At 36.0% G+C, this 26742-nt stretch overlaps 8 protein-coding genes across 12 annotated transcripts; 2 read left to right on the forward strand and 6 right to left on the reverse strand.

The window, feature by feature from the left end:
- Nucleotides 1-893: 893 nt before the first annotated feature.
- On the reverse strand, nucleotides 894-1544 carry LOC117567660 (CCAAT/enhancer-binding protein gamma). The gene is made up of 2 exons (XM_034247778.2): nucleotides 1426-1544; nucleotides 894-1343 (listed from the first exon to the last, which is right to left on the reverse strand). Exons 1-2 carry the CDS (start codon nucleotides 1534-1536, stop codon nucleotides 1083-1085), a joined length of 372 nt encoding a protein of 123 aa, XP_034103669.1. The 5' UTR covers nucleotides 1537-1544; the 3' UTR covers nucleotides 894-1082.
- LOC117567662 (uncharacterized) lies at nucleotides 957-1847 on the forward strand. The gene is made up of 2 exons (XM_034247779.2): nucleotides 957-1005; nucleotides 1518-1847. Exons 1-2 carry the CDS (start codon nucleotides 957-959, stop codon nucleotides 1565-1567), a joined length of 99 nt encoding a protein of 32 aa, XP_034103670.1. The 3' UTR covers nucleotides 1568-1847.
- Nucleotides 1848-2147: 300 nt separating this feature from the next.
- Nucleotides 2148-4358, forward strand: LOC117567658 (nedd8-activating enzyme E1 regulatory subunit). Its single transcript, XM_034247776.2, has 6 exons — nucleotides 2148-2264; nucleotides 2325-2489; nucleotides 2549-3194; nucleotides 3246-3579; nucleotides 3869-4117; nucleotides 4180-4358. The coding sequence occupies exons 1-6, from the start codon at nucleotides 2194-2196 to the stop codon at nucleotides 4290-4292; spliced, it is 1578 nt and encodes a 525-aa protein (XP_034103667.1). The 5' UTR covers nucleotides 2148-2193; the 3' UTR covers nucleotides 4293-4358.
- A 919-nt stretch (nucleotides 4359-5277) lies between these two features.
- LOC117572510 (collagenase-like) lies at nucleotides 5278-6303 on the reverse strand. Its single transcript, XM_034255363.2, has 2 exons — nucleotides 6028-6303; nucleotides 5278-5970 (listed from the first exon to the last, which is right to left on the reverse strand). Exons 1-2 carry the CDS (start codon nucleotides 6282-6284, stop codon nucleotides 5433-5435), a joined length of 795 nt encoding a protein of 264 aa, XP_034111254.1. The 5' UTR covers nucleotides 6285-6303; the 3' UTR covers nucleotides 5278-5432.
- Nucleotides 6304-11338: 5035 nt separating this feature from the next.
- LOC117572175 (collagenase-like) lies at nucleotides 11339-12228 on the reverse strand. Its single transcript, XM_034254826.2, has 2 exons — nucleotides 11972-12228; nucleotides 11339-11913 (listed from the first exon to the last, which is right to left on the reverse strand). Exons 1-2 carry the CDS (start codon nucleotides 12226-12228, stop codon nucleotides 11373-11375), a joined length of 798 nt encoding a protein of 265 aa, XP_034110717.2. The 3' UTR covers nucleotides 11339-11372.
- A 1896-nt stretch (nucleotides 12229-14124) lies between these two features.
- LOC127565412 (collagenase-like) lies at nucleotides 14125-14974 on the reverse strand. The gene is made up of 2 exons (XM_052003592.1): nucleotides 14742-14974; nucleotides 14125-14683 (listed from the first exon to the last, which is right to left on the reverse strand). Exons 1-2 carry the CDS (start codon nucleotides 14972-14974, stop codon nucleotides 14125-14127), a joined length of 792 nt encoding a protein of 263 aa, XP_051859552.1.
- Nucleotides 14975-16975: 2001 nt separating this feature from the next.
- Nucleotides 16976-17809, reverse strand: LOC117571024 (collagenase-like). Its single transcript, XM_034252984.2, has 2 exons — nucleotides 17583-17809; nucleotides 16976-17525 (listed from the first exon to the last, which is right to left on the reverse strand). The coding sequence occupies exons 1-2, from the start codon at nucleotides 17807-17809 to the stop codon at nucleotides 16976-16978; spliced, it is 777 nt and encodes a 258-aa protein (XP_034108875.1).
- A 507-nt stretch (nucleotides 17810-18316) lies between these two features.
- LOC117572506 (uncharacterized) lies at nucleotides 18317-26625 on the reverse strand. Of its 5 annotated transcripts, none has more exons than XM_052005209.1 (8): nucleotides 26482-26625; nucleotides 24197-24989; nucleotides 22339-23047; nucleotides 21089-21203; nucleotides 20250-20475; nucleotides 19442-19619; nucleotides 19244-19380; nucleotides 18317-19177 (listed from the first exon to the last, which is right to left on the reverse strand). In XM_052005209.1, the coding sequence occupies exons 2-8, from the start codon at nucleotides 24738-24740 to the stop codon at nucleotides 19053-19055; spliced, it is 2034 nt and encodes a 677-aa protein (XP_051861169.1). In that variant the 5' UTR covers nucleotides 24741-24989; nucleotides 26482-26625; the 3' UTR covers nucleotides 18317-19052. The 5 variants fall into 5 exon arrangements, with proteins under 5 accessions (XP_051861169.1, XP_051861168.1, XP_051861167.1 ...); XM_052005208.1 differs by having other exon boundaries at nucleotides 26076-26625; XM_052005207.1 differs by having other exon boundaries at nucleotides 24197-24995; nucleotides 26076-26625.
- Nucleotides 26626-26742: the final 117 nt, after the last annotated feature.

Consider the following 26742-nt stretch of genomic DNA (forward strand, 5'->3'; position numbering starts at 1 on the left):
TCTGTTAACTGGGCATTGGAAAGGGGCAATGGTATGTTTTGTGTTCTGCATAATAATATATACTTCTTGGATTAAAATACTGAAGTACTTTTAAAATACTTTTCAAGGTACTTCGCTTCAAGCTACTGTCAATTTTCCCTTCATGTTATTAGTATTTTACTGTTGAATATTTCGAAAAGAGTATTTTTTAAATATAAATCTGAACAACTATTAGTGAAGGACATTCTTTACTGCTCATGCGTTTTTCTGTGTTGACTGCACTGATGTTGGCAAATGCAAAATCGATTTCTTTAAACATCGATCAATCGATTTTGTTATCGATATTTTCTTCATCTCTAACAACAATAATAAATAAATGAAGCAACAACAACAACAAACATACAACAATAAGTTACGTGAAAATATAAATGGAAATACGAGAAAAAAGCTAAATGACATGGTCAACTGCCACATACGTGAATCAGACAGATTGTTGTAAGCACACACTCGACGTCAATTAAATTGAAAATAGAGTTTGCTGTGCTTTCATTCGGGCATGTGACGTTTCCTCCATTCAAATTCAGGCAGCAACAACAGTTTTATTAAATTGCTGGCAAAACGCACCGGGGGTGCTAATTACATGGTTAACGAACAGAAATTGTCAGTTGAAAAATTGCTCGTTTTAAGAGCACATAAAAATAGTTAACTATAAATAAAAATAATACACGCCCGGCAGTAATTTAGCACAAAAAAGATAGTGCAGACTAAATTTGAACGTTTACCAATACACTCGCACATGCAGACATACACATACATACATGAAAAGTGCAATAAATCAATGCCCTGCTGCCAGAAGGCGGAAGTGAGTGACGAAAGCAAAGCAACAACAATAACAAAGAAAACAAGACTGAGGCTGCAGGCAAACAGATAAGAACTTTTAATTACATTTCTGCATTACAACTTGGAGGATAAACAAAATGGATGAGGTTTTCTCATTACACATGGAAAAGCTCGATGTCTACGATGGTTAGTATCGTATATACATAAATATGCTTAAAAATATGTGAATAATATTAAGTAAATAAGTATTAATTGTTCGTTCGTCATTTTATATCTGAAACGGGGTCGTCCTCGTTTCTTCTATTGTCGTCAGCGTATTCGGGGTTATTCAAGATCTCGTCTATAAGGCGATCCTGTTCCTCGTTCTTGCGACCGTTTATGATCATTTTACGCAGTACATTAATATGATTCTTTTCCAATTTGATGCTTTGCGTCAGTTTGATATTCTCTTCCTTTAGCTTTTCTATGCGCTTCTTACGCTCCACAGCCGATTGTCGTGTCTTCTCACGCGTGCGCTGCACTGCCTATAAAATTAAAAATATATATAGAAATTACAGCCAGATGCTATTTTGGGTCTGTTGTTATTTGTTGCTTCTGCTCACTTACCTCATTATTCTTCTTTCTTTTCAACTTGTATGCGGGATCCTCTGACTGTGGACTTGTCTCACCGCTTGCGCTGCCCCTTGACGTTCCTGCAGTACTTCTCCTGGCCGGCATTCTCTCGGTGATAATTTTAATATGTATTTAATTTAAATGCTATTTTATTTCCAAGCACGTCAAAAATGTAGCCCAACAAATGCAATGTCGTTGTGAAATTACAACGCGAATGATGTACCAAAGCGTAATTTGTAAAACATATGTGGCGAACTAGTGTTGAAAAACGAGCAACACGGCAGCTAGAGATGCGGTATTATTATACAATTAATCTACCAAGTTGAATGTACTAACAAAAACAAAAAATAATTTTAGCATCATTTATGTACAATAGTTAAAGAAAGAAATTAATCGTTAGTAACCTCCAACAACAATTATGGTTTTGCTCAGAACTTGGTATTATTTTTGCCGTTATGTTAGACAACTCTATAAGTTAATACAATTTGTTTGTAAAGACTGATTTCTTGTATGTAGTTGATTAAGAAGATCCGCAAATTGAACGAAATAAATTTTACAATACAGAAGCTAAACAAAACCGATGTGAATAATGTGAAATGTAAAACGTATTATTTAATAAATAATGTTTTGAATATTATACCTGTTTTGAATTCGTTCTTTTTTGTGCGATAAAACCAAACTTATCGATAAAACAGTGTGTAGCTTTTTGCAACACTTGTTTTGCTATTGCAATTTTTTATTTGGCAACCGGCACTTTGTAAAATGTCTTCGCCCGCTCCACCCAAATCACCGGAATTATCCGATAAAAGCAAAAAATATGATAGACAAATCAGGTAACTATCAACACATATATAAGTGTCAGATGCAATTAATGCCAAGAGCTTGGAATACAGACTATGGGGCGAACACGGACAAACATTGCTGGAGGCGGCCACAATTTGTTTGGTTAATGTGACGGCTGTGGGTTGTGAGGTGGCCAAAGGACTCGTGTTGCCTGGAATTGGTGGCTTCACCATAGCCGATGGCAGCACCGTCAAAGAGGAGGACTTGGGCAACAAGTAAGCAACAAATAAGATGCCACTTAGTTCACTGTTAATTATTAAAAGCTTGCGTATAGTTTCTTCTTAGACAGTAGCTATTTGGGGCAATCCAAAGCCTTGGCCTGCAAGCAATTGCTACAGGAGCTCAATCCCGATGTGGATGGCGATTATGTGGACGAGAGTGTGGACTACATTCTAGCGAATCGTCCCAATTTCTTTGATAGTTTCAATTTGGTAATTGCCTCCAATCTAAATGAACAATCATTGCTGCTACTTGCGAATCGTTTGTGGGAATCCAATGTGCCCTTTGTCTATTGCCGTTCCCTGGGTATGTTGGGCACCATTCGCCTGCAATTGAAGGAACATTGTGTGGTCGAAGCGCACCCAGACAATCGTCAATACGATTTGCGCTTGGAGCAACCATTTGAAGCGTTGCGCGATCATTTGGAAGCCACAGAAGTGACCAATAAAGTGCCATGGCTGTTGGTGCTCTACAAATATTTGAAGGTTTGGCAGAAACAGCAAGGCGACGGTCGACAGGCGCCCACCAATTACAAAGAGAAGACAAAGCTACGTGAAGCAATCAGAGAGGAGATGAAATCGGATGAGGAGAACTATGAGGAGGCAATCAAGGCAGTAAACACAGCATTTGGCGCTGGCGTGGTGCCCAGTTCGCTCAAGGCCATATTCGAGGATGATGCCTGCGAGCAGCTGCATAAAAAGGTAGAGTAGCAGAAGCAAAAGAGTTCTTAACAATATTTTATGATTATCCAGAGTGACGTCTTCTGGATTATGGCCAAGGCATTGAAGCATTTTGTGGTGGAGGAGAACAAGGGGCTGCTGCCACTGGCAGGTGTGCTGCCTGACATGACAGCTAACACAGACTCCTACATTGCACTGCAGCATATCTATCGGCAACAAGCTTTGCAGGATGCAGATCAGGTCTATCACAAATGCCAGGACTATCTCAAGCAGCTGTCTCTGCCAGCAGACAGCATAGATGAACGCACTGTGCGTTTGCTATGCCGTGAAGCGTCGGGTTTGGCTATCCTCCGAGGCACACGCATTGCCGATGAGTACGAGAAGAGCTGTCGCCTGCTTCCCCTAGGTATGTATGAAATAATGATTGTATTCAACGAGTTTATTTCAAATATGTTTTGAAATCACAGCTGGTTGTTGTCATCGCTAAGCATTAGTTCAAATACTCGCTCTAGAAGGGTTTCGGACAAAGTGGTTGTGGTGTTTATTAAGCATCCTTTAATTGTCCGTTAAATTTTTATAAATCTTTTAACACGGTCGAAAATTTGAATTTTTCAGTTTTGCGTTGATACCATATTACTTATCAATAAGTATAAGTATGTATATATAATCATGGCTTTTATTTTTGTTATCCACAGTGGAGGACAATGAACTACAGGGCACTTTAACCGCCTACAACTTCGCCCTGCGCGCCTATGAGCGTTTCCTCAGCGAGTGTGGCAGCATTCCCGGCGAATGTGCCGTCGAACAGGACATCGGACGTCTCAAGAGCATTGCCAGCAAAATGCTCAATGATCTGGGCTTGCATGTGAACCTCAGCGATGATGTGCTCCATGAGATTTGTCGCTATGGTGGCGCCGAGCTGCATGCGGTCTCTGCTTTCATTGGTAAATGTGCTTAGATTGATTGGTGCTTTCCACAATTCATATTTTTGTTTTCGCTTTTGTAGGAGGTTGTGCGGCTCAGGAGGTTATCAAGATCATTACCAAACAATACAAACCAATTGATAATACATTTATCTACAATGCTATTAGCACTGAAAGTGTCACGTTGAAGTTGTAAAACAATTCCAGTTCCCTATTGTAATAATTGTTTGAATATTAAATTCACCTGTGAAGACTTAATATATTTGAAGCTGTGGTATTAGATATTTTCGATGTTGGCTGGTGTAAAGGAACTTATCACTAAATTCCGATATCTCTCAAAAAAGCAAAATGCCATTAAAATGGAGTAAAACGCGTTGAGTACAAATTTTAGCATCGCAGCTTTAATTGTTTGAGCTGTGCATTGACAAGTGAATCACTATAAATATTATAGATACACAAAATTTCAAATAGACAATTTTCCTTGTTTAATTTAAAAAAAAAAAATATGGAGTCTATAATCGAAGAAACTATCCAACAATGTAATTGATTTAATAGAGTAAGTTTTATTTAAAAATATTATTATCGGCACTAGAAAAAATAGGAATTTTAAGAATCATTTCACTCAAAACTTTTCCACTTACTCGATTGAGCAGCTGCCAGCTGTCAGAACTCAACGGTGTTCAATCAAGGAGCCGCCGCAGTAAGCACGTTCTTGTTCTTTTTCCATCAAAAGTCTGACTTGATAGGGAAATTGACAGGGCAAAGCATTATGCCCGTGGATGTTGCCAATATTGGAACTATTATCAATTTCAGATTGTTCTTGATAAGCCGATGTCGAGACACATGCCACGGTCAAAGCAAATATAAACAACTCCTGCATTTTGTCCTCCTCTGAATACAATAAGAGTAAAAATTGAATCTAATTTGTGTATTTGGTTCTGGAATTTTAACAAGATATGCTAATCTATATGACTCACTCGGGGGAAAAAGCTTCGCTTATCAGCTGCAAGTTCAGATACGAGCTGTTAATTATACATTATACATCGCAACTCGTAACTCTCATAATATATTTAAACATGAGGATAATCATTTTTATTTTGGTTTATATTGAATAATACTTTAATAACTATCAATTATGTATTTATTTATGTTTTTATTTTCTTGTTTTTTATTAACATAGGTTAATTTAAGTTTGCTAATATAATATTAGTTTTTTGCAATAAGAAACTTTAAGTATATCCGCTTCAATTCGAATTCTAATCTTGGAATCAAGCATTACACAGATTTTGTTTGGATTTCAAATATATTAATTTGAACATATTGATTTGTTATCAGATTACAAAGGCAGACCGGTATGGCGCTTGATCCATTTAAGGAAACTAGTTACGCGGGTGAAGCCATTGGGGTTAGAGCAACCTTTTGAAACGAAGGACGCTATTCCGACCTGGACCTTGCTGGGCAATATCACTAATGGGCCACCGGAGTCGCCGTTGCAAATAGATATATTAGAGGCGAAAGTGCAGATATTAATGTTGTCAAAAGTATCGCTGCATTTTTTGTTGTTAATGATCTTTACTGTACCGTACTGAAGAATTTCGGGACTTGAGTTAGAAGCATTCGATGTTCTTCCCCAGCCGGTAGCGATAGCCTTAAAACCAACGTAAGTCTTATAGTATCGTTGAATTTTCGGTAGATTGACAGGTTTAATGTATCGTGAGTATTTAATGTATGGAATCCTGATAAGTGAGATCTCGTTTAATACATCATTATCATCATAATCTTCGTGGATGATTATGTATTTTGGTTTGATTAGGAATTTCGCCCGGAAATCAGAATTTTCAATGCCTCCCAAGAGCGCTACGACAAAATCGGAACTAAAAAAAAGGGTATGATGAGGTAACAGGCATTTTTTTAAAGCTTTTTTCATTTACCCGTACGTGCAGTGGGCGGCAGTCAGGACCCAATTGTGGTTAATCAACGAACCACTGCATCCGAAATATTCTTTGCTTTTCTTGATAAATAGTCTGACTTGATAGGGAAACTGACCGGGCGAAGCGTCATGTCCGTTGATGATTTCAACATTGGAAATATCCTGTAGCTCATTATGATGATAAATCTCGGGTTGATCTTGATGAACCGATGCCGAGACGTAGACGAAGGCCAAAGAAAATACAACGAGCACTTTCATGTTCAACCGTTTTGAGGACTATGAGAGTAACTAATTTTACCAACCCCTTTTATAGCATGTCGTAGGTAGGCATGACTTATCGCTGGAATGTAAATTCAAGGTCTTTCTTCGGTTCGGCAATATTAGCTGTATGCTGGCAAGCTCACATGATCGACAAAAATGTGTATAAATATCAAGTTACTTAATACCATTAATAATATATATTATTTGTTTTGGTTTTTTGGTTTTTATATATGCCACAAATCTGAACAAGCTATATTATAAAATAAGTAAGAAAACCACAGTCGAGTGTGCCCGACTGTGAGATACCCGCTACCCATTTTTAATAAAAACAAAATATTGTGGTAATATTCTCAAAATATACGAAAATAATATACCATAAAAGTACTAAAAATCTGACAAATTATATGTATATTTGGTATATTGATATGCTAATACATTCAAGATATACTATATGTTAGACCCCTAGCAAGTAGGCGTTTTTGCCCATACAAAAGTATTTCTTTAATAACTTCGACAATTTTTATTTGATTCCAAATCGGGAATCACAATTACTATACTATAGTTATTATTGTATATACCAAAAAGTGGGCGTGGTAAAATATTTAAGCAAACTTGATCTGCGTGCAAACATAACAAATGTTGTCTAGAGCTCTATCTCTTATACTATCTGAGATCCAGTGTTTTATACGAACAGACGGACAGACGGACATGACTAAATTGTCTCGGCTGTTGACGCTGATCAAGAATATGTCGCGGATTAATTTAAACATTCAAATTATAACGATTATTTGTTGGTACACATTTGTTTTATTTCTTTGTGGTTCCCCTTTCTTTCGTGCGAGGCAGATACATAATTCTGTCAACGTAGTTTGGCCGTGGGCATGAGTGAGACAGATAGTGTTCGCCATAACTCACCACACTGTGCGCATGATACAATAATACAAGGTAGTCTCGTCGGAAAAGCTGTCCGCTATCTATACCATACATAAGTGCGAGTGAAACGATTGCGCCTAGTGAGTGCGAAAGAATCGACAGTAGAGCTTTGTGATTAACCCTTCAATGGCGCATAGGGTTTAATTGTTCCACTATATAAAAAAGAGTTGAAATGTTTTTATAATTTAATTATTTACAGTTTAGAAGTTGACAGTAATCGTTGTTTTTATTTTTGATTACTAATTTTTTTGTTCAGGTTCTTAATTCTATCATAAAGTTCATATATATATATAATATAATTGCAATCTGACATTTTTGTCTTGCACAAGGGTTAACATTTAGGGAAAAAATCGTCCGCGCACAACCTTTCGCTTCAACAAGCACGAGCGCACTGACGATAGCGGACAGAAACAGAACGAAAAAAGCACACGACGAGACTACCTTGTATTATTGTATCATGACTGTGCGTGTGTATTAAAGGGTGAGAAGGAATTGAAAAGGGATCGACATGAATTAAAGTCAGTCTAGTTTTGAAATTCAATCAACATGCCACGCGCCAAAAAACGTTTCGCCGAAAGTCCGGTCAAAGACTCGGATAATGAATCCTCGTCAAATATATATAAACTTTAGAGGGTCGGAGATGCCACCTTTTACCTGTTACATACATTTCCTGCCCGCATAAAGTTATAATACCCTCCTACCCTATGGGTAGTGGGTATAAAAACTATTGCAAGTATTGTTTCTAAACTATAGTATTTTAGTGCGGATTCAGACATCCAGAATTGCAAATTAATTAAATCTGCGTAATATCTATAGGAACTTAAGTTTCATAGACGTTACGACGGACTAAGCTAAGCTGACCAAGAATACAAATATTTTACGGCGTTGGTATCATTGTACAAAAAACCCTGTTGATGATTCGTTTTCTTTTTAATGTAACAGAGTATGAAAAATTAATAGAGAAGGAATACGTTGTTATTATTCTCGGAAGCATAATTTTTGTTCCTTAACTTTTCATCATAGGTAGTCTTTAAAAGTATGCTAGATTTAAGCCAAATTAAGTTTTGTTTTATCCAGGGCCTAAAAGCATGCACTTTTCCTAACTCGAAATGAGGTCTTAGTTAGCCTCACTTGTGCTTCCAAAAAGTAAGCTTATTTAGTCTGTCGAATTATCTTAAGTTGTTAAGCTGAACGTAAAGTTGTACGTTAAATCTGCTATTAAGCCGAGCTTACACTAGTTCAATAAAGCTGCTGTTAAGCTGACTTTGAAGTTGTGCATCGGTTTCATTTGACAGCTCAGCTTTGACGTTTGCGCCTGCTGCACCAGCTTTAACAACTTAACATTAGCCGGTTCCGGTTTTATCATTTTCCTGGTACAAAATTTTAGCCAATTTTAAATTTGAAGACATCGAGCCGTGGTAAGAGAAAAAATTTATTAAGTCCGTATAGGCTTCAGTTTTTATAACAGTTGTGTTTGCAGGATTGTTTTATTCCTTTTTGTGAGACCTTGCTTCATGGTCTATTTAAGCGCATGTCGAAACAGACAGCCATTTTGCTTCGGCGAAGGCATCAGCCTCTTGCGGACAGCGGAGCACCCCTAAGGGCCCCTTTCTCTACAGGCTACCGCCTGTCCAACGGAGCGTCCTTAGGCGCCAACTCTAACCATTAGCAGCATGTCAACCTCTTCGTAGGATTGCAAGGATTCCTGTCTTCGATCGGCGGCTAGGCCCTTCCTGAGTGTGTTTTTTTTTCTTAATTGCTGTGCTAAAGATGATTTAAACCTAATTGTATAAATTTTGCAATCTAATTCGCAAGTGCAGTCAAGTCTATTGAATATATTGAAACAACCGAGATAAAAAGTGTAGCGCTCTCGCACACAAAAAAAATGTAAAAGTGTTGAAACAAAGCTAAAATTCAAATACATGGAAATGAAAACAAAAGTGCATTACTATTGTACACAAATAATTTAAAATTTAAAAGTACACAACAAAGTTAAAAGTTGAAGTTAAAGTTAAACCTAGTTAAAAAAAATTAAGTTGAAAGAGAGCGCCCTTGTCTACAAATAAATTAAGAACAAATTGCAAGAAAGTAAGAATTTAGATAAGAATAAATCAAATCAAAAGCGAAGCGTTAACACATATAAAAACAAGTTACACATACGATCGTAAACATTAAGTAAACGCAGCATTGTTAGGTTAACAAAAAATAAATAAAATAAAATAAACAAAATACTTGGTTAAAGTACGATGCAAAATGAAATTGTGAATATTAAAACAAGAGTGTAACACAAAACAATATTTTTTGAATACAAGAAATATATTTTGCGGTATTTTTCTCAAAATATACCGAATTTACTACAAAAATACTAAAAATATACCAAATGGTATGTTTGGTGTACTATAGTACACCATTCAAAATATACCATAGACGGCACAATATACCAGATTGTCGGCCAAAGCAACTAAGAGCCCTAGTAAGTAGGCGTTTTTGCCCATACAAAAGAATTTATTTAATAACTTCCATAATTTTTATCTAATCGCAACCAAATTTTTAGGAATCATAACTACTATTGTATTTATTGTACATACCAAAATTCGCAACTCTAGCTTTAAAATTACGCTTCGATTTTTTTGACTAGCGGGGGCGGAAGTGGGCGTGGCGAAAATTTGAAACATATTTGATCTGCGTGCAAACATAACAAATGCTGTCGAAAAAAAATTATAGCTCTATCTCTTATAGTCTCTGAGATCAGGTGTTTCTTACGGACAGACGGACATGGCTAGATCGTCTCGGCTGTTGACGCTGATCAAGAATATATATACTTTATAGGGTCGGAGATTCCTCGTTCTACCTGTTAGATACATTTCCTGCCGGTACAAAGTTATAATACCCTTCTACCCTATGGGAAGCGGGTACAATTATACAATTAAAAATTGAAACAATTAAACAAAACAAATATAGCACGATCATATAAAACGCTCGAATAAAATTTAAAAATAAATATATTTAGAATATAACTATTATATAAAGAATTACTCATTGTCATAATTACTTTTTATTCGTATTTAATAATGTATTATCTCTTTTTTTTATTTTCTTTTTTAATTAAATCAATTTAAATATGAAATAATCTTTTTTTAGCCGAACCATGCCGTAGGCCCCACAGTCCTAAGGCACAAAAGGTATCACCAGAGCCATGCTCTGATGCTCAGTGATCGTAGGATGGGTGGGGATCCTTATCACGCAACACCGGTGATAAGATGATAGCCTGATTCTCGCTCTCACTTTCTCTCTCTCTCTCTTTCTCTGCAGAAGAAAATATTTTTATTTCTCTTCCGATTCTAGCTTATATTTATGTCGCAGCACGCTCAATTCTAGTCTTTTTAATAATAGTGCGCAGCGCAAAATAGAATCGATTTGTGCAAGCAAGATCACCATGGGGATATATCCGAGGAGGTAGAAGCGCAGATTAGGGCAGAGGAAATTATTTCTCCATATACTGCCCTGTAATCTGCGTTGTTTATGATTTTTAATATAGCATAATGGAGTATTTCGCCATCTGGGTTGGAAGCATTTTCCAGCCTGTAATGGAAGCCTCAGAATCAGCGTAAGTTCGAAAGTGTGGTTGGATCTTGGGTAGCTTAACGGATTGAATGTTTTTGTTGTATTCAACATATGGAATGCGAATTAGTGAGATATCAGCGAAAGGTATAGAATCGTCAAAGTCCCTGAATACGATGATGTCTTTCTTGTTGACTATGTGCGTCACATATGCACTTGAGTTCTGACTACCCAACTGAACGGTGACATTATCGGCACTAGAAAAAATAGGAATTTTAAGAATCATTTTATTAAAAACTTCCACTTACTCGACTGTGCAGCTGTTGATGCATTATCGCAATTCGTAACACTCATAATATATTTAAACATGAGGTTAATCATTTTTATTTCGGTTCATATTGAATAATACTTTATTTATTTATGTATTTATTTTCTTATTTTTTATTAACATAGGTTAATATTTGTTTTTTTTGCAATAAAAAACTTAAGTATGTCCGCCGCAATTAGAATTCTAATCTTGGAATCAAGCATTACCCAGTTTTTTTTTAGATTTGGCCTATTCTAATTTGAACATATTGATTTGTTATCAGATTACAAAGGCAGACCGGTATGGCGCTTGATCCATTTGAGGAAACTAGTTACGCGGGTGAAGCCATTGGGATTAGAGCAACCTTTTGAAACGAAGGACGCTATTCCGACCTGGACCTTGCTGGGCAATATCACCAATGGGCCACCGGAGTCGCCTAAGCAAAGAGATATTTTCGAGTCGAAAGTGCACATTTGGGAAGAAGTTAAGAAGTAAAAAGAATTGCTGCATTTTTTGTTGTTAACGATATTTACTGTACCGTACTGAAGTATTTCGAGACTTGAGTTAGAAGCATTCGATGTTCTTCCCCAGCCGGTAGCGATAGCCTTAAAACCAACGTAAGTCTTATAGTTTTGTTGAATTTTCGGTAGATTGACAGGTTTAATGTATCGTGAGTACTTAATGTATGGAATCCTGATAAGTGAGATGTCGTTGAATTGATCATCCCAATCTTCGTGGATGATTATGTATTTTGGTTTGATTAGGAATTTCGCCCGGAAATCAGAATTTTCAATGCCTCCCAAAAGCACTTCGACAGAATTGGAACTAGAAAAAATGAGTATGATGAGGTAACAGGCATTTTTTTAAAGCTTTTTTCATTTACCCGTTCGTGCAGTGGGCAGCAGTCAGGACCCAATTGTGGTTTATCAACGAACCACTGCATCCGATACATTTTTTGCTTGTCTTGATAAATAGTCTGACTTGATAGGGAAACTTACCGAGCGAAGCGTTATGTCCGTTGATGATTTCAACATTGGAAATATCCTGTAGCTCATTATAATGATAAATATCGGGTTGATCTTCATGAACCGATGCCGAGACGTAGACCAAGGCCAAAGCAAATACAACGAGCGCTTTCATGTTCAACCGTTTTGAGGACTATGAGAGTAACTAATTTTACCAACGCCTTTTATAGCATGTCGTAGGTAGGCATGACTTATCGCTGGAATGTAAATTCAAGGTCTTTCTTCGGTTTAACAATATTAGCTGTATGCTAGCAAGCTCACATGATCGACATAAATGTGTATAAATATCAAGCTACTTAATACCACTAATAATATTATATATGGGAATTTGAATGACGGAATTTGTCGCGTGCGACCGTCTTTACGGTGAAAAAAACCTTAAACTAAAACAATTTTAAAAATAAGTGAGAGTTATTCTTAAAGCTTTAGATTAACACTAAGATAAGATTGATTTTAGGAACTTGTTCTGTTTTACGATAAAATATATAAATTCGTTCATTTTTTGGTTTGCGTACGAAGTTGTTAATTTTTGAAATTGTTAGAACAGAAAACAAAACAGAACAAGTAAGAAAGCTACAGTCGAGTGTACTCGACTGTGAGATACCCGCTACCCATTTTGAATAAAAGAAATATATTTTGCGGTATTTTTCTCAAAAAATACTGAATATACTGGAAAATACTAAAAATATACCATATGGTATATTTGGTATATCGATATAGTACCGCATTCAAAATATACCATAGACGGCACAATATATCAGATTGTCAGCCAAGGCAACTAAGACCCCTAGAAAGTAGGCGTTTTTGCCCATACAAAAGTATTTCTTTAATAACTTCGACAATTTGTATCTGATCGCAACCAAATTTTCAGGAATCATAACTACTATAATAATTATTATATATACCAAAACTCTAGCTTTAAAATTACGCTTGTTATTCGATTTTTTTGATTTGCGGGGGCGGAAGTGGGCGTGGCAAAAATTTGAAACAAACTTGATCTGCGTGCAAACATAACAAATGCTATCTCTTATAGTCTCTGAGATCTAGGTGTTCATACGGACGGACGGACAGACACACAGACACACAGACGGACAGACGGACATGGCTTGATCGTTTCGGCTGTTGACGCTGATCAAGAATATATATACTTTATAGGGTCGGAGATGCCTCCTTCTACCTGTTACATACATTTCCTGCCGGCACAAAGTTATAATACCCTTCTACCCTATGGGTAGCGGATATAAAAACAAATTCCAAAACCATTCTTAGCTCCTATTAAAGTAATAAAATAGAGCTATAAGAATAACTTTTTTTTATTTTTAAAATTGTTTCAGTTTATGTTTTTTTTTACTATAAAAATGGTCGCGCGCGACATCAATCAGAGAATTACCCATATATTATTTATTTTGGTTTTTTGGGTACGAAAATAATATATCATAAAAATAAAAATGTGACAAATTATATATTTGGTATATTGATATGGTACTACATTCTAGAAAGTAGGCGTTATACAAAACTATTTCCTTAATAACTTCGACAATTTTTATCTGATTCCAAATCAGGAATCACAATCACTATAGTTATTATTGTATATACAAAAATTTGCTCTAGCCTTAAAATTACGGTTGTTATTCGATTTTTGTTGGATGTTTAAGCAAACTTGATCTGCGTGCAAACATAACAAATGCTGTCTAGAGCTCTATCTGTTATACTATCTGAGATCCAGTGTTTTATACGAACAGACGGATATGGCTAGATCGTCTTGGCCTTCTACCCTATGGGTAGTTGGTATTAAAACTATTGCTAGTATTGTCTTGGAGGAGTCTATCGTCTTGGAGGAGTCTATCGCATCGCTTATAATATAGTAATATGTTTAAGAAATATGTGTATGCAATATCAATATTTATTTATTTAATTCGCACGGCGGAGTTGCAACTTTAAATATATATATGATATATTGATTAGTTAGCCCCTTATGGGTAACATCTTTACGTTAAATTGAATTCAGCGATTACAAAGAGAGACCGGTGTGATGCTTGATCCACTCGAGCAAACTGGTAACCCGGGTGAAGATGGCAGGGTATCCTAATTGGTTATCGGGGGCGTAAAACGAGGTTATACCGACTTGGACCAAACTGGGCAATTGCACTAATGGGCCACCAGCGTCGCCGTTCCATGGGGCTACATCTGAGACAGACGAAGCGCAGATGAGGCCAGAGGAAATTACTTCTCCATATAAAGCCCTGCAATCTGTATTGTTTATGATTTCGACTTTACCGTATTGGAGTATTTTGGGCTTTGGGTTGGAAGCGTTAAAGGTGTCTCCCCAGCCTGTAATGATAGCCTCAGAACCAGCGTAGGTTTGATAGTGTGATTGGATCTTCGGTAACTTAACGGGTTGAATGTTTTTGTTGTATTCAACATGTTTAATGCGAAGAAGCGAGATATCAGCGGAAGGTATAGAATCGTTAAAGTCCTTGAATTCGATGATGTCTTTCTTACTGACTATGCGCAAGACCGGAGCAGATGAGCTGTTAACACTGCCCAAAAAAACGGCAACATGATCTGATCTAGAGGAAATAGAAATGATTATTTAAGAACTGTTTCGTTAAGGACTCTCCAACTTACTCTGCTATGCAGCTGGCGGCAGTCAAAACCCAATTGTGGTCAATCAAGGAGCCACCACAATTAGCCCGTTGGCCTTTATCGGCCATTACTTTGACCTGATAGGGGAACTGACCAGGTGAAGCGTCATGTCCGTTGATAATGCCAACATTCTCGGCTTGATCCTGAAGAACAGATGCCGTTGAAACCAGCGAGACGTAGGCCAGGGTCAAAGCAAATACAATAAGCACCTTCATGTTGAAACGTTCTGAAAACTATGAGCATACATAATTTCATGAACGCCTTTTATAGTATAACAGGTGCGGGTTTTTATCGCTCAAATTACAATTAATCTCATTTTTTATTTGGTTTTGCCATTTTTTACTAATTGTGTCCCACATTCCTACATAAATTTTAAGCCCGCAGATTATTATGGGCATATATGTATATTTAAACTTTAAGATTGTTAAAATGACTATTAATAAAACAAATAAAGTATTGTGAGCATTGACTTCTGTATTATTTTTCTCTTTGTTCTTAAGATATGTTTATTTCTATTAAATAGGCTAAATTAATTGTATTCAGGTTGCCTACTGCATTTTATTCATAACTAATAAGTAAGAAAGCTACTCCCAAATGTGCTCAACTGTGATATGTATCCATTTTGAATAAAACCAAACAGCAGGGTATTATTTCTAAAATATTTAAAATTAATTTTAAGAACAAAAACAGAAGGCTATATTTGGTATATAAAAAAACTATTACATTCATAATTTACCATAGATTAAAGAAACGAAGACCGGAATCAGCAGCCGTTAAAACCTTTTCTTATAAAATAACTTATTAAATAGCTTATAAAATATTTATCTGCTCGCAATTAAAAGGCAGTATGATGATTGTATATATCAAAAATCGTTACTCTAGCTTCAAATTACGCTTGTTATTCCATTTGAGAGGACGAAAGTGTGCGTGGGTAAAAGTCTACAGGTAAAAGTCTTTATAAACGTATGAAAATAACAAGGACTGTCTGCAAAAATTAACCTTTCTTTTGTAGGCTCTGATATCTAGGTGTTTAAAGGAAATACGAAATGTATATCAGGCTTTAGGTGCATTATCATTGCATTATTGTTTCTATATGGCGTTTCTTTCTTGAAGGTACGAAAGCAATAAGTTTTTAGTTTAGAAATTATCAGCATCATAATTTTTTAAATTCGTTTTTAAATTATTTTATAATTGTAAAAAAATATATTTTTATAACAATTAATATATGTACATAAATCAAAATGTAATGCGGGGCAACCTGGCTAGCTTGAATAATAAGTGTATGTGGGTTCGTTTCGCAAATTTTAAAATTAATCTAAGATCTTTATTTCGTTTGGCAATTACAGTTGCGTTATGCTAAAGTGTTCTATGAATTCACATAAACAAAAACGCCCATTATTATTATCGGATATTGAATTTTCTGGATGTTGAGCAAGCTTGACATGGAATTTGATTTAATTTTTAAAATCATCTGCTCTTACGGTAATGCAGTAGAGTAAGCGTTTCGTCTATTTCATATACCTTCAATATATATGTAATATGATTATGATTTCATATGATGTACTTGTTTTGGATGAACAATATTTTTATTCAACCTTTTTTTTTAATCATTGGCTATCATTGTCTGTCAATATATGTTCTTGGTAATATCCTTCACGAGTTTGTTTTATCGGGTTACCCAGTGATTATACTACTATGTATTTATATCCGCTATCCATAGGGTAGAAGGGTATTATAACTTTGTCTCTGCAAAAACAGGCAGAAGGACCCCATAAAGTATATAAATTCTTGACCGTCTCCCAATAATAACAACATATAGTCTTTAAGATTCCTGAATATTTAATTGTGAAGTTATTTAAGAAATACTTTTGTCCTACAATTGAGTCTTTGTTTGGCTGACAATCTGATATATTTTGTACTCTGTGGTATATTTAAAATGTAGTACTAACATACATTCGGTATATTTTATTATTTGTGGTATAATTTTAGAATGTGGATTTATCTCACAGTCGAGCAGAATCGGCTGCAGCTTACTTAGCAACCAATACTTCTGTAAAGCCTCAATTGGTCTTCAATTTTAGTTAATTTAGACACCATATTTTCTTTTCTTACATCACTTTTATTTTATATTTGCGAATTTTACAATGTTTATGGTTTTAATAATAAACAATAAAAGAGTTATAAGGAAAGGTTCGATCACAGTCATACCGACTGTATTACAAAGGAAGACCGGTATGAAACTTGATCCAGCCGAGGTAACTAGTTACTCGGGTGAAGCCACCAATATTATCTTCCATGTTTATTACAAAGGACGTAATACCAATCTGACTCAAGCCTGGCAGCTCCACCAATGGGCCACCAATGTCACCGCCCCACGGCGATGCACCAGAGGCGCTCGAAGCGCAGATTTGATTAAAGTCAATGATGTGAGCTTTAGCCTTGCACTCTACGTTCTTTATGACCTTTACTTTAGCGTACTGAAGTATCTCGGATGCAGTGGTGGAAGTATTCGTGGTAGCTCCCCACCCTGTAATGGTAGCCTCAGAACCAGCATAGTTGTGATAGAGTGGTTGGATCTTTGGTAGCTTAACGGGTTGAAGGTTTTTGCTGTATTTAACATATGGAATACGGACAAGTGCGATGTCGTTGTACATGAAATTAGAATTAAAACCTGGATGGCTGATTATATCTTTCTCAGACGCAAAGCGGGTTACTAGGGGCGCGGATCGCCGAACGCTGCCCAAGTGAACAGTAACATTATCGGCACTATGGAAAAAGGACACGGTTAGTAAGAAACATTTCCTAAAACACTCATGAACTTACAGCTTTGCACAGAAGGCGGAAGTCAGCACCCATTCGTGACCAATCAACGAGCCCCCACACATGTATCCTAAGTGGTTAATCAGTTGAACTTGATAGGGGAACTGACCAGGCGAAGCGTCATGTCCGTTGATAATGCCAACATTCTCGGCTTGGTCCTGAAGAACAGATGCCGTTGAAACCAGCGAGACGTAGGCCAGAGTCAAAGCAAATACAATAAGCAGCTTCATGTTGAAACGTTCTGAAAACTATGAGCATACATAATTTCATGAACTCCTTATATAGTATACCAGGTGCGGGTTTTTATCGCTCAAATTAAAATTAATCGTATTTCGGTATTTGGTTACAGAAATTTTGCTGGCCGTGTCCCACATGCCCACATACAAAATGTAAGGGCAAATTATATTAATAAATTATAATAAACATAAACACTAACATGTGTCGAAGGCTAATTCACTTTTTAGTGTTATGCCATAATTTTATTTATAGTTAATACTGTAAAATAAATATATATTTTTTAAACATTGAGTTGAATAACAGCATGATATTTTACTTTTGAAGTCTATTCTCTTGGATCCCAAAAAGAAACAATGCAAAATTGAATTCTAGATGAGCTGATAGGGTTGCCGAATATAAATTGTTTCTCATTCGTATATCATGGCATTATTTTGAACAACCTCTTAAGCCAAATGCGAGATTGGAAAATAATTTACACCGCTGATAATAAAATGCTATACTTCATCATTGTGTAGTTTTATTTATTAATCATATCTCGGCTTACTTTCTAGATACTGTAAGCATTAAATTACACAAGTTTACGCTGCTTCAAATAGTTCTGCGACTTTGACTCTGTGTTTCAGTGTGTGTGTAGTTGTGTTTGTGTGTGTGGGTGTGTATCCTGTGGCTTACAATATGTATTTTACGTTAGTTTATATATTTATAAAAGCCATCCCACAGCAGTTTCATATGTTATCTTACATTCCTGTATTTATTTATTTAATTCTCTCTTTTTTTATTCTCATATGCGTGTCCATTGTTTATTTGTTATTCGTTTTTCTCATTAATTTGATTATAATTACGTTTAGTTCAAAATTGTTCTATGGAAATTCGTTGGCATCTTTTGCATATTTCGACTTACAACTATTATTAACTTTATGTGTGCTTTTACATGTACAAATTGATGCTAACGAATATCAAACGAGAGTGTTTCATTCATCATATCTATAGGCATTTTACTTAGACTAGTTGCTTATGGATAACAATTCAGTTTTATGTTTGAACTTATTTCGTTTAGTTTTTAGTTATTTCTAATAACTCACCGCCACCAAAAAATCTTTACAATTAATTAACAAAAATGTACATAAGGAGCCTAATTATTCAGTTTCTTTTCTTGTTACTTTTTAATTTTATTATTAATTATATATGTGTGTAACTTAGATAAAGTTAGGCGTCTTGTGCTCATTGTGTTAAACTTTACCTACTGCTGCAGCGAAGCCAACGCAGCAGCAATAGAGAAACGTACAATCCGATTATATATTGCCACGTTGCACGTGCCCCAACTCCGGCAGCGCCGTGATGCAGCTCCGCAAAACTCTCCCCTGCAACGGGAAAACCATAAAGTTAATCTGAAGTGAAGTACCAAAAAGTGGATCCATCGAACTTACCATTCAGTATGTGCACCACAATGGTAAAGTTCTGGAACTCGCTAATGGAACAGGTGTAATTGCCGGAATCAGCCTTGTGAATTTTCGCAATGAACAATGTCGAATTGGCGCCATCTTCCATCAGTTCGGTCTTGACACTAAAGTTAGATATTCACTGAGTTAAGATATAATCTCTTTAGAGTACAGAGCGTAGCCTACCTAACTCCGCCGCGTGTCACATCGTAGTTGAGCACATTCTCGCTGTGCTTCCAGAATACCACCGAGCTAGTCATGGCCACATTGCGTACCACACACGACAATTGCAGCGTGGAGTCAATCTCATAGTACTTCTCCTGCAACGGATCCCCATACTCATCCACAATCATCACTTTGGGAGCTAGAAAGGTATAGGGAGGAAATAAGAAAAAATATCAAATAATTCAATAATATTTCAAACAGCATTTCTGGCGTTATATTTAATATTTCAAAAATTGAATACAATAATGTTAATATGGTACATTAAAGTCAATTAAAATTTAATAAAAATAAGTTGAGTTGTTAATATAGCATGTTAAAATTTAACAATACATATTAATACATATTAATATACATTTTCTACAATTTTACTTTACAATATTTTATATACTATACTAAAAATTGCAATAATTTTTGGTGTATATTCAATATATATATATATATTCGCTAGACACATGAAAATATCTAATAGAAGAGAAAATAATAAATTTAACATATATTATATTATCAATTGCATTGTTTGTTTGTATATTTAATATACTATAACATATTCAAAACAAACACTAAAGTATCTAATATTATAATTACAATTTAAGAAATAATATTATGTTTAATATACAAAATATTAATCCAACTGTTTCTTGAATTGTAATTGATACATAGCATATTAACAATTGCCTTAAATTTGTAGAATACTAATATACCAATATACCACAAAACACATGAAAGTACTAAATATTATACTTGTAAGTGCGAGAATTCTTTCGCTTACCATTCACATGCAGATTTATTTGTATGACGCGGGGCGGATGCGTTGAGATTTGGCATTCGTATGTCGCCTCGTCATCCTTTTTAACATTTATAATTTTCAGACGCCAATTGTTGGGATACTGAAACTCCATCTTATAGCGCTTATCGCCCGTATAAGCATGCAGACCCACTGTCAGCAGATCCAATCCATTTTCCTCGTTCTGCGCACTACGTCGCACCCAAGAGACCTGCCGTAAATATTTATAACGTTATGCTTAAATTGAGGACATTGCTTTAAAGACTTTTTCTGACCTAGTGCTGGCTTTTTAAGTGTTTAACAAGTTTATTTATTTTCAAGACATTTAAGTGTCTCTAGTGTATTTCAATTTAACTAACAAGTAAATTTGTTACTTTGTCATATTATTTGTAGTATTTTCATATTTGGCACATAAACATAAATATAAATATCTTAAAAAAGCTTCTTTCTATTCGGCATATTTTAAAATTGTAAAATTTCAAACAAATCCCCAACTACAGTAAATATTTGTAGAAGCATTTATGTTATTTATCTCCCATTTATCATAAAGGCTTTTTTACTATTTCTTACTCTTTCTAATAATAATAGTGAAGTTTTCTCTTTCTTAACATTCATAACCAAATTTAAAAGTTCTCAAATACATATATTTCCTTATTCATCTGATGTAGTTTTAAGTTCTCAAAAACATGGTATTTCTTTTAAGTAATAAATAGTTAATTCTGCATTTCATTGCAAGCATCGTGTTTTAATGCCTGTTTGTAATATCTACTTAACTGGGCACAAACAGGTGAGTAAATGTAATATTTAAGTATGGATATGCTTACAGTCTTATCTTGCAGCAATGAAATTCTGCAATTTAAATGAATGCTGCTCCCCGCCTGAACAGTCATATTTGTTGGTTGTCCAACGCGCTGCACGTCCTCAAAGTGCGGCCCATACCTGTAAGGGAAAAGTCAAAAGAAAATGAAAAACGAATAAGCGAAACGCACACACACAGATACCCACAGACAGAGAATACTTGTGGATGGTATGCAGTTTTATTGGTCAGCAGGTGTACTTAATGTGTGTGAGGAGGAGTGTGAGCCTAGACAGTAGTCGGATATTGTTTCCCTTTATGCTTTATGTTTATTGCTGCCGACGAAAGTCTTAAAAAACTAAAGTTGCAAGTGAGTAAGTATATAACATACTCTCAAGGACTCTGTGTAAGACCAGCTATTATTGCCACAAGTTGAGGCAAGCCGCAATTGAAGTGGGAGTTGCTCGAATGAAATATAAATATCTCTTTACAGTTGAATAGTTGTGGAAATTAAGTGAACCTAGGATAATTGCAGTCTATCCGTAAAGTAAAGTTAAATAATAAGTATATTTACTACAATGATGTGACTGTAATTAGACAAAACTACTGGTATTATATACCAATTAGGAGGTTGATAAGTGAATATCCACACATTTATTATCCAGCATATTTAATACTGTACAGGTAAAGTTGTGATTAGGTTGATAAAAGGCTTAATCCTTTGTATTTATATTTAATAAACAAATGCATTTTTTAAGTGGATGTTGAATAACTTAAACAATTTTCAACTTATGTGTTTGAATTGTTTAAAAGTATTTTTAGAACCGTGAACTGCACGTTTTATTTTTAAATTATTATTTATTTATATAATATTAACCAAAACATTTTATTATTGAGAAAGAGAGATATTAATTTTAATAATTCTTTAGATATGCGTCTGATTTATAAAATAGAATTAACTATAACAATGGTTAAGAAATTATAACAAATATTATCCTATTAAGGGATTCGTCATCAAGTATGAAGATATGTACAGATGTAATAGAAATTAATTTCCCTTAAAATAAGAATACAAAGCTAAATTGTTAATAACAAAATAGAAAAATTATGGATATGAATTTCAAAATATCCCTTTTTGCTATTTGAATAAATTGTTGTGTAGTTTATAAGTTCGAATAATACTTTTATTTCATGTCTTAATAATATACTTGCGACGCATGAATTTGTGACTTAAGCATATTTAAACCAATCTTTAAGGATTCTTGAATTTAAGCTTACCTTTGATCGTGATGATGATGCTTGTTAGCCGACGAGAACGTGTCGAAGATATAGTTGAGCATGGGAGCATCGGTTTTCTGCTGCTTGGGCAAAATGAATTTGCTATCCACCTTCTTGGCCGACGTTCGGACATTGGAGGTGGATGTGGATAAGGTGGGCGCTATTGAGCTACCATTGACTGCAACCTGTTGGCCGTTGGAGCTAACATTGTGAGCTGGTGACGCAGCAGCAGCTGTCGGCGAAACGTTGCCATTGACTCGTTGCGAGCCAATTTGCTGGAAGTTGCCGCCAGATGAGGCGCCACCGCTACTGCTGCTGCCGCTGCTGCTGCTGAGGGAGTTTTTCAGACTTGATGCGTTCTTCTCGTGTGGCGCAGTTGATGTTTGATGTGAACTCAGCTGCGATAAGGATAATAAATCTTGTGTTTTTGCATTCATTAGGTGCTTTCCATTCGCTGCTGCTGCTGCTTCTGCTGGTATTGTTGTTACTGCTGCTGTTGTTGTCGATGTTGTTGCCGTTGCTCTGTCATTTTTCTCTTTCGTTGTGTTCTGGCCATGTCCCAACGCAATGACGTAATCATCGGCGACTGTTTCAACGTCATCAGCATCTGAATCGGCATCAGCATCAGCATCAGAGTCGACATCATCTGCTTCAGCCGCAGCTGCTTCCGCGGCAGCAATGGCATAGGAATTATCGATTTCATTGGAATCTGTGTCGCAATAATGAAAGACAACAGTAAATTGAGTTTGAGGACATTGGCGTGCTACTCGCAGTACATGGTATAAAATATGTCAGTCCACTTGCGCTCTTATACCCTAGCTAATAGCACATTGTGTAGCACAGTTTCTGGGGCAGCGAAGTGAATTCAATTTTCAGTTGAGCACAAAAGTATGCTACAAAAAAACTATGAGAAGTGATGTGGCGACTGTGTCTCTGTAGGATATGTTTATTGCATTTGATATTGGAAATTAAATGGGGAATACTTTATATAAATTGATTATGCGGGCATGTGATTTGCCACAGACTACGAGTATATTGACAAATAACAGAGATTGCTTTTGCTTCCATTTTTGCATGCCCTCTTTAGGGTATTTATGGCACGACTTTTGCTGTCTTCTTTGGCTAACAGCTTTGTGATTAATACGTTCTAATAAAGTAACAACATTGACGGGAACGCTTTTCGTTTTTTCTTTCATTCTTTTTGGGGGTCAACTGTGTTCGTGTTAGGTTAAAGCTGTCTCAATTTTTGTAGCAAACCAGAAAAAAAGTAAATATATACTTATATATATCACAAGCTTTAGGAAAAAAGAAATGACTTGAGATTAATGAGTCTATAAATAACATGGCACACATCAATGATCTCATTTTTTGTATTTATTACTTGTGTTTAACACATGATGCTTTCTTTAATTTCCCACAACAGTCGAAACGGAACGCAGCGGAACGAAACGTAACGGAACTTCTTTATAAACTACAGAAAAGTGTAATGTGTGTGTGTGTGGCGAATGACAAAAGGATTCCTTATACATTCCGTCTTGTGTTAAGAGTTCTCTATCTTTCTTGCCGTGTCGGTGGTAAGGACAAAGTTACGCGCTCGCGACTGGGTTAAAAGGAAGCTGACAAAATTTAATTTTAAAGGAATTCTGTGTGAGGTTTAAGTTCGACTCAACAGCAGCATTCTTCCAATTGGCAAGTGCTCCGACTTGTCTGACTTATTGGAAAGTTAGTTCAAGGGCGCACGTACAATGGGGCTATGTGGTGGCTATGGGCGTGGTTAGGGTGTGGCATGTTGCCCAATTACATTTCACATTCTTCTATCAGTCAGATAACCGCACAATTGAGGTACGCTGGCACTTACCGTAACTAACACGTAACGTTGTTGCCGCCTGCATGTGTGTGTGACTGTGTGGATGTTGATGCTGATGTTGATGCTGATGCTGATGTGTGTGCGAGTGCGTGTGTGTGTGTGAGTGTGTTTGTGTGTGACTGGCAGCAGCAGTTGAAAATTGAAAGGGTGCTGCTGTCGTGGCCAACTCTGGCGGCGGTGGCAGCAGCTCATCAAATTGCTGTTGCTGACCACTAAACGCATCCATGTTGCTGCTCCCCTCTCCTCCTGTGGCTGCCGATGTCTGCGTCTGTGTCTGGGACTGAGCCTGGACCTGCAGCAATCCACTGCCAATGGCATTAGCCATGCACATTATACTTGTTGTTAGTATAAATAATTGTATTAAATTGCATATAAAAGATTCAATATTGCACTTGTCGCGGCTTTTTATTGTTGACACTGACGTTGACGTTGATCGCGTTGTGGAAGCTTGAAGCGTCTGTTTTGTTTTTGCTTTTGGTTTTGTTGTTGTTTTGCGTGTTGTTGTTGCTGCTGTTGTTGTGGCATTTAAACGCATTTTGCAATTGTGAATTCCGGCGTGGAATTTACTTTAACTAAAACACATTTCACTAACTGCATCGAGCTTGTTTATCTAGCTCTCTCTCTCTCTCTGCAACCACGTTTCTCATTAGTTGTTTCCAATTTTTTTTTTCGTTTGTATTGCTTTTTTGTTTAGATTTCGTTTCGATTATGGTTGCATTGATAATTGCTTATTACTTGTAAATTGCATTTGTTTGCTTTTCCATTACAATTTTATTTGCGACCACTGTTACTAAATTAATTAGGCATATTTTGCATTTACATTTTTAGTTGAACTATGTGTTTTTATTGTTTTTCGTTTTTATGGTTTTTTTCACTCTCGTTTTTTAGTTTAATTAATGCTTTTTTGTGGCCTAAATGCAAGTAATAATTATTTTAGTTTACTAGGCTGAAATAAATCCGATTTAATGAGCCACCCCTAAAAATGCGTGCAGCGATAATTAGCGAGGATAATAAATCCATTTACAGGTCTCATCCTAAAAGCAGGCAATGCATTTCCACAGCCTCGTTTACATATTTCAGCCTAAAAGCAGGCAATGCATTTTCACAGCCTCGCTTACTGGACTCCACCCAAAAGTAGGCAATGTATTTTTACTGCAATTCGCAATTATTGTTAACAAATCTATGGCTTGTTTAAAGCACAGTTAAAGCCTTCACTTTCGCTACTTTATTCCTTTTGGATTTTTATAACCCCGTGCTAGCTATAATAATTTCGTCACGCATTGCAAGAAACATTTACGAGGCCATAAACCCATATTTCAAGCTGACTACAGTTTCTCCCGTTAGAGAGTCACTACTACTATTGCTATTACTACTCAACTACTACTATATTATGACAGAGTATTAAATCTTCGACAAGACAAATAAAGCAGCGCTTACATGCCCCAAATAAGTGTATAGTAGGTGCAACAGACAGACATGTGTTCGACTCAATATGACAGCTAAACCTCTTTGCATAAACTACTTTTTTGGCAGCTTTTTTTTTTTTTTTTTTGTTACTTTTTCCTGTGCTTGTGTACGCCATTACTGGGGCAACAAACAAACAAACTCTATAAGAGAGCATGACGCTGTTGTTATTTTGTTGCATTCATAATGAAGCGCCTGCTTCTGTATGCGAATGCGACTATTCAGATTTGTTGGATTATAAAAGTCAACATACATCAAGCAGCTGTCCATTCAATCAGAAACACAAATCGCATATGTTCTATACTATACAGAAATAAAAATGTAAATTAACGCCATAAAAGGGATGAAACAACAGAGCGGAGAAAAGTCACTTTGTTCAATTTGGTATTTGTATCTAGTTACATACACGCTTAAGTATCCCAAAGATACAATTTCACTAACACCACACAATTTCTTGGTTTCGCTTTTTACTTTTTTATTTATTTGTATTTTTTTATTTTTTGTGTGTCAGACATTAAAACCACAAGAGTAGCTACGCCCTGTTTCTCGAACTCGAGGACTTCTCGACGTTCTGGGCGTTTGCTTAAAGCGCTTTAAATTTCTGCGTTACGATTTCGAACTTGGTAACAGCCAAAAAGTTTTGCACTCGACAAATAGAATATGTTGAACATTTTTCTTTTTTTTTTGTATCTCTTCCGTTTATGGCCAAAAAATTAGCATTTCATTTCACAGCAAAAACGAAAGTTTTGCATCGTTTTTTATTTACACGAAACTAGAAGCCGACAAAACGGTATTAAAATAGTTGAGATTACACGCAAGTTTTTCGATTTGTTCGATTCAAATATACTGTGTGTTAGCATAGAATCGTTGGATGGTTAGATGGTTCTTTTTGGTCTTTGATTTAGTTCGTTCTACCGGTGCGCATTTGAGAAACGTCAACACGCCGTTACACTTCGTTTATGACTGTCCTTCTGAAGGCATCCAAATCAGTATATTGTTGAATTTGAATTGTTGTTGACTCTTGCCGAAGCTGTCAAAACAGCGAAATCTCTGCGTCGTCTAGATGCTCGGCT

This window comes from Drosophila albomicans, chromosome 3 (assembly GCF_009650485.2).
Source record: "Drosophila albomicans strain 15112-1751.03 chromosome 3, ASM965048v2, whole genome shotgun sequence".
In the NCBI taxonomy this organism is placed as follows: Eukaryota; Metazoa; Arthropoda; class Insecta; order Diptera; family Drosophilidae; genus Drosophila; species Drosophila albomicans.

Bases quoted from the DNA above. Each gene is read 5' to 3' on its own strand.
- LOC127565412 (XM_052003592.1), bottom strand. From the start codon at position 14,974: ATGAAGGTGCTTATTGTATTTGCTTTGACCCTGGCCTACGTCTCGCTG. The intron at 14,684-14,741 runs GTAAGTTGGAGA...TATTTCCTCTAG, and splicing joins GCCGCCAGCTGCATAGCAGA to ATCAGATCATGTTGCCGTTT.
- LOC117571024 (XM_034252984.2), bottom strand. From the start codon at position 17,809: ATGAAGCTGCTTATTGTATTTGCTTTGACTCTGGCCTACGTCTCGCTG. The intron at 17,526-17,582 runs GTAAGTTCATGA...CTTTTTCCATAG, and splicing joins TCCGCCTTCTGTGCAAAGCT to TGCCGATAATGTTACTGTTC.
- LOC117572175 (XM_034254826.2), bottom strand. From the start codon at position 12,228: ATGAAAGCGCTCGTTGTATTTGCTTTGGCCTTGGTCTACGTCTCGGCA. The intron at 11,914-11,971 runs GTAAATGAAAAA...CATTTTTTCTAG, and splicing joins GCTGCCCACTGCACGAACGG to TTCCAATTCTGTCGAAGTGC.
- LOC117567662 (XM_034247779.2), top strand. From the start codon at position 957: ATGGATGAGGTTTTCTCATTACACATGGAAAAGCTCGATGTCTACGAT. The intron at 1,006-1,517 runs GTTAGTATCGTA...ACGTTCCTGCAG, and splicing joins AAAGCTCGATGTCTACGATG to TACTTCTCCTGGCCGGCATT.
- LOC117567658 (XM_034247776.2), top strand. From the start codon at position 2,194: ATGTCTTCGCCCGCTCCACCCAAATCACCGGAATTATCCGATAAAAGC. The intron at 2,490-2,548 runs GTAAGCAACAAA...GCTTGCGTATAG, and splicing joins GAGGAGGACTTGGGCAACAA to TTTCTTCTTAGACAGTAGCT. The intron at 3,580-3,868 runs GTATGTATGAAA...TGTTATCCACAG, and splicing joins CTGTCGCCTGCTTCCCCTAG to TGGAGGACAATGAACTACAG.
- LOC117572506 (XM_052005209.1), bottom strand. From the start codon at position 24,740: ATGCGTTTAAATGCCACAACAACAGCAGCAACAACAACACGCAAAACA. The intron at 20,476-21,088 runs GTAAGCATATCC...TATTTACGGCAG, and splicing joins CATTGCTGCAAGATAAGACT to GTCTCTTGGGTGCGACGTAG. The intron at 19,620-20,249 runs GTAAGCGAAAGA...ATACCTTTCTAG, and splicing joins AATAAATCTGCATGTGAATG to CTCCCAAAGTGATGATTGTG.
- LOC117572510 (XM_034255363.2), bottom strand. From the start codon at position 6,284: ATGAAAGTGCTCGTTGTATTTTCTTTGGCCTTCGTCTACGTCTCGGCA. The intron at 5,971-6,027 runs GTAAATGAAAAA...CCTTTTTTTTAG, and splicing joins GCCGCCCACTGCACGTACGG to TTCCGATTTTGTCGTAGCGC.
- LOC117567660 (XM_034247778.2), bottom strand. From the start codon at position 1,536: ATGCCGGCCAGGAGAAGTACTGCAGGAACGTCAAGGGGCAGCGCAAGC. The intron at 1,344-1,425 runs GTAAGTGAGCAG...TTAATTTTATAG, and splicing joins AAAGAAAGAAGAATAATGAG to GCAGTGCAGCGCACGCGTGA.